At 32.3% G+C, this 8,580-nt stretch overlaps 1 protein-coding gene across 1 annotated transcript; it reads left to right on the top strand.

The window, feature by feature from the left end:
• Positions 1–882: 882 nt before the first annotated feature.
• Positions 883–3,661, top strand: LOC113389810. The gene is made up of 4 exons (XM_026626817.1): positions 883–987; positions 2,999–3,175; positions 3,292–3,383; positions 3,445–3,661. The coding sequence occupies exons 1-4, from the start codon at positions 883–885 to the stop codon at positions 3,659–3,661; spliced, it is 591 nt and encodes a 196-aa protein (XP_026482602.1).
• Positions 3,662–8,580: the final 4,919 nt, after the last annotated feature.

The following is an 8,580-nucleotide window of genomic DNA, read 5'->3' as shown; positions in this document are numbered from 1 at the left end:
ACATGTCGTTTTTTGCAATATTTCCCATTTATTTCTACAGTATTGCACATACATGCCAGTATTTTATAATCACATACATTCTAGAAAATTTTCTTAACAAACTTCAGGAAGATTTATCAAAAACCGAATAATAGTTTAGGAGAAGTATACAGTGGGTGCTTGTAATTTAATATGAACTTTATGTAATAGCATTAAAGCAAAAAAAAAATGAAAAAGAAAAGGGCTATTTTTACGGTTTTCGCGGCAATTATTCGATCTTTTCTCGCCGTAAGAACCACCCTTGGACTTCAACGGACATTTTAAATAAAGAATTGGCCAAATTGGTACAGGCGTTGTTGAGCTATGCGTTTACCAACACATTTCGCGATTCATTTTTATATCTAATATTTTATATGATGCTTTCATTATTTTATTTCTAGGGTGGAAAGACCTCGCCCAACAACTCCAATAGAACCCAGCAGGTTCCAGCAACTTCTGAAGAGCGCAGCTCAGCAAGAGAACTCCTTGACAGCTAGTAATGCTAAACAACAACAGCAAGAACGTTTGCGAATCAAATTGCCCTCAACAGCACATTCATCTGAAGCAGAAGAAGGACGTCAAAGGTCGCCTAGAAGACCTGTAGCTGAAGCAGCCGAAAGGTAGATGAAGCTGTTTATAATTTTTAGCTACCAACATAAAACATTTCTATGTCCTTTATCATCTAGTTGGATTGAATTTGCGGAGCAAGCCATTGCTCCAGCTCGAAGACGCACAGGATCGACAGCCTCCCAATCAGGAGAGCATCATTCTACATCGACATCGAGGAGAGAATCATGTTCGACTCCGCCGCCGCCTTTGCCTCCGAGGAAAACGCCTCCAAACTCAGCACGAGAAGAAAGAACCATGTCGAGATCTGCTCCTGTCAAAAGTTGGATAAATTTTGAGGACATTCCTGAGAAGCGGAGGCCACCGAAGAGGATACAGACTATACCGACTGCAGTCAACATTGTAAGTGATAAGAAGTCAGTTGACACTATTCCTACCGGGACCGGTCAAATGATTGAGTGAAATTTGATTTTTCGATTAGTATTTTTCATATTAAACGTAATTGAATCGTCATCAAACTTCATAACTTTTCCTAATATGTGAATATGATACATTTTTCAATGTAAATTTGTTTTTCCAATTTTTATTTTTACCTACCGCGACCGGTCATTTGACCGGTAGTACGAAAGACGATGTTCGGACAGCATTTTTTGTAGTATCAGACTTACAAGAAAATGTAAATTCAGACGAATTTAGAGTGATAGTGATAGGTTTTGTTTTGAATCCAAAAGTTGGTTCAACTACATTGACAGCAATCAAAATTGTTGTAAAAGGCCACGTATTACTACCGACAAACATATATTTTCAATAAAGGTAAGGTGTAAATTTATTCAACACATGTTCAATAATATTCAGTAAAACGTAGTATAAAATTTTAGTAACTGTTCAATACACGATGTAAATATATAAATATGCCCAGCAAATCGCACAAATGGGGTGTAAATATTTGATAACCATCCAGTATACGTAGAAAACTGAGAATTTCTTTGAACATTTATAACCAATGAAACCGTATAAAAAATTTAAGCGTTTTTTACCATCCAACTTATAGCTAAACTTTTAGTAAAAAAAGAAACTGTGATGGTAGGTACAATTGAAGCAATATAACAGCTATTTGTAGCTGGTAGAACTAAAAATCAAGGACTTAACTCAAATAATATTTACAATTTTGGAAGCTAAGAAAGAAGATACTAATTTTCACTTACATACGCATATGTTGAAAAAATTACACTAATACGGGAGTCAATTCAATTGGTATTAGCGTCGTGTTTGGTGTAGATGTCATTCATAAAGTAGTTAGAAATCATTCGGTAAAATATGAATTTTAGAGAGAATTTATCAAGGATTTTCCTTATTTTGTATTTATTCAGGATAAATCCATTGTTTTCACATAAAGAAATTACGGGAAGACGATGTACAAGGCAGGAACTTTCTATTCCAATTAACTTGCCGTATAGTTCCAACAGGAATTCAGAAAAAAATCAACTAAGTACGAATACAAAACAGATTTCCTGAAAGAAAATATTTCAGATAATGTTTCAGAAAGATGATAGGGCGAACAAAATCAGCCAAAATTGTTGTAAAAAAATTTCTAACTTTACTTGTTTTTGAGATATTGGCAGTGGATCTTTTTACCCACGAACTTTTAAGCTCCGCTCTCCCCTATTTTTTTGACTATATATTCATTTTTCACCAGAAATTATAAAATATTTTCAACCGGAAAACAATAAGATTGTCATTTGAAATTCACAAATGAGTACAAGTCTTTGAGGCCCCGACGTGAAAAGCGCGGCTCGCGCTTGAAAATATTTAATATCTTTCGATGTAACAAAATCTCCAACAAATTGTAAAAAGAATTTTGTTGCAGAGAAAAAAAGAAAAAATATGTTTTTTTTATCGATTCACGTTGGGGTAAGGCTGAGTAAAACCTTTGTAAATATTTAAGGGTTGTTGTTGAACAAAAAGAAAAATTTTATTCATTACAAAGTTCACTTCAATATGAATCTAATAAAAAAATAATAATAGTGATCCGATCAGCACATGCGGAGATAATTAATTTACCGCAGATGATGTTCATAGAAATTGAGCAAAAAATCCATTTTTCAATCGTAAATATTTACGTAAAAAAATTTTTTTCAGCAAAATCCTGAAATACCTGTCAAATGATTTTATGTATAATATCTGTAAAATTTCATTCAATTCTAAAATGTCAAGGTCTGGATGGTGTACGGTTTGTAAAAGAATGACCCATATTAGGAAAAGTCGTGAAGTTTGATGACGATTCAATTACGGTTGATATAAAAAATACTAATCAAAAAATCAAAAACGGTCATTTGAGTTTGAGTTGACCGGTCCTGGTAGGAATAGTGTTAAATAAGGTAAAGGACTCGTTTTATTTTTCACTTTTCTGTAGCCTTCTCAGCATAGATCGGCAGCAACGTCGCCTCCGAATGTGTCGGGTACAAATCAGTGTTCAGCAGGTCATGGAGCAGGAGGATCGTTGACACCTCAAGGATCTTCTTCAATGGTACGCAGTTATGTTGATCCTGAAGATTGTCGTTGTGAATGCCATGATAGTACCAGGCATGCTGTAAGTAGACGACATCACTTTGACAGATGATTGATTGACAGTTGATTTTACCATGTTTAGTTGGTAGTTAGAAGTTGTCTGGAATTTTTCCCGGATTTTGTATCATTTCTATTTAGGGCCCATCACATGCAGCAGACCGCTCGCCATCAGCAGCTGCCGATGAAGAAGATAGGAAGCCTCTTCTCCAGTTAGACTCGGGTGCAATCAGGTAATAATACACATCCAATTCTGCCCTAGATCTTTTCACTTAATTAAATTATTGTTTTTAGCGATTCCTCGCCAGAATTGAGTTCGTCTCACGATCGTCCTCTGGTCGTTTTACCAGGACTTCACCAGCACCATTCGCCTTCAGAGTACAGCACCCAGCATTTGACTCCTTCAGGGCAGAGGTCACTTAGTGGGCCCTTTGCAATGGATTTAGATTTGGGGACACCTAGTAATAGATCCAGCATCGTTTCACAGGTAAGGGATGAATTAGACTCTTGAATTGAATAGTTTAAACCAAGCTTTTGTTATTAACTTCCCGTAGGGTAGTTATAGTAATGGGCCGAAAATGGAAAATGAAAATTTTGCATTTCTCGACGTTTTGAAAGTTTCTGAACATTTTTAAGGGGCATACCTCAGAAACTAAATGGATGTGTGTGTATGTGTGTGTGTGTGTGAGTGTGTATGTATGTCTGGATACAATTTTTTGTCCACGTTTTCGGGCGCACGGATTAACCGATTTGAATGGTTTAACAAACATTCGATCCCTATTGATAGGGAGATGTGCTGATTAGTTTTTGGCAAAGGCAGGTCCAGCAGTTACGGAGATAAAGAGCAAATAGTGCAGAAAATAGAAATCGAGTTTTTGAGGGAACGGAGCATCTGATTTGAATGGTCCAAAAAACATTCAGTTCGTAATGACGGGGAAAAGTGGTTATTAGTTTTTGGCAAAGGCAGGTCCAGCGGTTTCGGAGATACAGAGCTAAATATGCAAGAAATGGCAGTTTTTGAGTGAACTAAGCGTCCGATTTGAATGTTCTAAAAAACTTTCTGCTTGTCTTAACAAAACAATCGCTTTTGAGGATAAATATAAATTATTACATCTTTTCTTATTTTCCATAAAATATTTTTGTAATTTTGGATTAAAAATTCAAAAAATCACCCAGGCTAAGCACAGTCTAAGCGCCACTCTGGTACAAATGTTTACCCGAGTGCGTTTAGACTGTTTATGTACTGGAACACTTTTCCAATTTTGTGAAAACTATTGAAAAATGTGAAAATGCCGCCAAGCTAAGCACAGTATGAGTGAAAATGTCGCACAGAATTATTTGCAAATGCGTATAAGACTGTGACTATGTTGGAGCACTTTTTCAATTTTGTGTAAATTAGGCCACTATTTTTTTTTTTTTTGAAATTGAATTCGAAATGAAATGACGATTGTTAATGTTCTGGAGATAATTTATGATTTACATTAGATTTGCTCAGACATAACAATTAAGATAGCAAAAATAATGAAAGTCACAGTATTTGTAATAATATATTTGAAAACGTTTAAAATTTCTCGAATATTTCATTATGGTATGGGAAGTTCCAGCAATTTGCCTTAAGGCACGATGCCATACACCACTAGTTTGATTAGAATTAATAGCTTAATATGTAAATGTAAAAAAAGTAAAATAATTGCATAATTTGAATAGCGTTTTGTATAACAAAATCGCTCGGAAAAAAAGTATGTCTACGAATTTTGCACTATTGACCGTTTCTCTTATTTTTAACGATTTATGAGTATGGCATCTGGATGAATCCTTATTGCCATAAAACTAATTAAATTGCAATAAAAATGCCCAGTGGCGTCGGAACCGTGTGGGCTGTGTGGGCTTGAGCCCACCCATGAATTTTGATGGGGGGGCTCAGCCCACCCATCAATTTCAAAAAATTATATGGGCTAATATCTCTAAAAAAAAATGAGACCACTGGTTGCCTATCTAAAAAAAAAAAAAAAAACGAGCCCACCCATCAAAAATTTGGTTCCGACGCCACTGAAAATGCCCAAAATTATTAGTAAGCATCTTATCTAGTTTTCAATTTAATCAATTTATTGTCTTCCCATAAGTTAATGCAATCGTCCAAAAATTGAAATTGAAAATGTTTTCATATATTTACGTTTCAGAGGTTTCTGAACATTCTGGCATACCTTAGAAAAAATGAATGTATGTACATATGTGTGGATACAATCGTTCTTCGATGATTTGAGGCGTACTGAACAACCAGTTTGAATGAATCAAACATCAAAATATCAAATTAGACTGTGACTATACGGGAGCACTTTTTCAATTTTGTGCAAATTAGGCAACTATTTTTTTGAAATTGAATTCGAAATGAAATGACGATTGTTAACGTTCCGGAGATAAATTGTTTATGATTTACATTTGATTTGCTCAAATATAACAAAATAATGCAAAAATAATGAAAGTTACAGTATTTGTAATAATATATTTGAAAACGTTTTAAATTTTTGAATATTTCATTACGGTACGGGAAGTTCACTAGTTTTCTCTTTTTTTCAGGAAGGTGATGCGATTTCACCAATGACTTCATATTATCAAAACAGACCTATGAATTATCAAAGTAGAACGACCAATCATTGATTTTGCAAAAAACAGGTCATCAATTAGATCTCTGCACTATCAAGAAAGGACTACCAATCAATCATTCATTACGCAAGTCATCAATTAGGCATCTGCATTATCAAAATAGGACTACAATTTATTTCCTGGTCACCAATTAAGCCTCTGACTTACCAAACCAGGACCAGCAATTGCTTCTGCGGAAGAAACAAGACCCAGGATATGAGAGATTTTTAGTTGATTAAAACAGGGAATCCAGTAATTAATTTTGCAGAAAAATGAAGAACCTGGTCACCAAGGAGAAACCCAGGTAGATCTCTCGATTATCAAGGTACGATGACCAGTAATTGTTTTTGCAGTAATGGTAGACCTCCAGGTCATAAATTAGACACTAAGACTTAATTTTTAATTGACAATTAAAATAATAGTGAAGGAATTAGACTTCTGGTGCACCAGAAAAGTTAGAAACAACTAGGGAATGCAATACCGGTATACCGATGTACCGAATTACCGGTAAACCGTCCGATTTTTACCGGTATTTATTCCAAAAATATCGGTATTTTTACATAAGCGCTATTTGATACATAATACACTAAAGTTTAAATTTCTCGGAACAAATTTATCTTCAAATTCCGTAATCGCATAAACAGCTATATCTTCAAGTGATTATATAAGATAGACAAATATCAAATATTATCTCAACTCGTCATTAAACTGAATATTTATTGCTTTCCAAAGGGCTTCATATCGTGTTACAATAAATAGAATTGGACTGAAGGATTATGATGTTTGTTTTATATTTTGTAAAAGTGTAACGGTTTTTTAAGTGATATTTGCGCCAAAATATTTTATATCATACATCATATATTTTATATCATTACCCCTGCGTAAGCTTTATTTTTTTCTAACTTTATACATAATAATTATGATAATTACTAAATATTTTTGCTTCTTATTACAATTATAAAATATTATTTTTCGAAAACGTTTCGAAATTTGGAAATACTATAGAAGAATCACATTGTTTTAAATAACAATACTCAACAATTATGGTAACTTATTATTTATCTCGACAAAGTATCCGATCTTAAATTAGTGTAGAATTATTATTTTTTTAAAATATTGGAGATTATGCTAATTTAACACATCGGATACAGACAATACTTTTTATTATAATAATGTAATATGATCTTTTATGAGTTTTTTGGTCTTTCTTACTCATAAGTTTGTTTTTGGAGAAAAGTACTCAATATACTCGATAGTGATGATGAATTAATTAAATTTGATATAATTTTGTTAAATTATTATTTAAAAAAATAAACTTATTGTTTTATTTTATTGTTTAGTTGAATATAGCTGTAGTTGTATATACATTTTTTAAATATTTGTACTAGTAACTTTGAAATTTGTTTACGTTTGTTTAAGATAATAAAAATACCGGTAATTTACCGGTATTCCGTTTTTAAAATGAAAAATTACCGAAATACCGGTATTGAAATTTTCCATCGGTATTGCATTCCCTAAAAACAACCTTTCTTTTGCAGCAGAAATTACTCCTACATCCAATTTAGTTCCAAAAAATCTTCTGATAGCTAAAAGCTCGTATAATTAATAATAATTAATTAATAATAATTAGTAACAATTACTGATAACTGTTTATCTCGACGGCTTTTTAATGTTAGTACACTTCTTATATCAAATTAATAAATAAATGTCGTTCAAAAAAAAATTATAAACGCTGATGAAATCATTCTAAGTAACAAAATAAGCAATCAAGAGACAAAAACAAAGCTTGTAAAATAATTAACTAATTAATAATCGTATTAATATTATTATTATTATTAAATGTTATTTATTTATAGATGTGTAAGAAGTTCAAAACTCGGGTATGAATTTTAAATGAAAGTGTAAGACACTTGAAAAAAAATAGATAAATTATATGTAGATAAAAAGATTATTAGTAGGTGCGTGGGTCGAAAATTTTACTCAAAAAATTATTTATTAGTAAATTATTTATTTTTGTTAAATGATTTGTTATAAGGTGGAACTGTGGATTATAAAAAATTGTGGTTTTTGAGTACACAGAGTTGCTGTAGGGTTTTATGATCTTAGATAATATTATAGATTATTTAAATACGAATATATTTCCCTAATACATCATTCATACTAAACGAGTGGTTTCGGACTTACGTAAGATATTTGAAATTGGCGCTCTTAACGATAAATATGAAGAAATAGCAACTTAGATCGTGATTTATGAGTATACCGAGTTGTTTTAGGTCATCATGATGTTAGACAATATTGTAGATTATTTTATTCTAAACAAATCTCTCTAATACATCTTTTGTATAAATCGAATGGTTTTGGAGTTATACAAGTCGAAAGAGATGCATTTTTTGATACACATAGGATGCAGAAATTTTAGTATGCAATTTTTGAGAATACTGAGTTGTTGTAGGGCATCATGATGTTAGACAATATTGTAGTCCATTTAATTTTGAACAAATCTCTCTAATACATCTTTTGTATAAATCGAATGGTTTTGGAGTTATACAAGTTTTTCGAAGAAAATGCATTTTTTGATGCATGTAGGATGCAGAAATTTTAGTATGCAATTTTTGAGAATACTGAGTTGCTGTAGGGCATTATAATGTTCGACAACATTATTAATAATTTCATTGCAAACAAATTCTTAAAATACATCATTTATATAAATCGAGTGCTTTTGAAGTTATGTAAGATATTCCAAAGTAAATTAGGGAAACCGTTATAAAATATTATTATAAACTACAT

Source organism: Ctenocephalides felis, unplaced genomic scaffold, assembly GCF_003426905.1.
Source record: "Ctenocephalides felis isolate EL2017-DRISC unplaced genomic scaffold, ASM342690v1 CF-g0.4_SCAFFOLD_03573, whole genome shotgun sequence".
Lineage (NCBI taxonomy): Eukaryota > Metazoa > Arthropoda > Insecta > Siphonaptera > Pulicidae > Ctenocephalides > Ctenocephalides felis.
The sequence above is the reverse complement of the archived record's forward strand: the minus strand, read 5'-3'. Positions and strand labels throughout refer to the sequence as shown.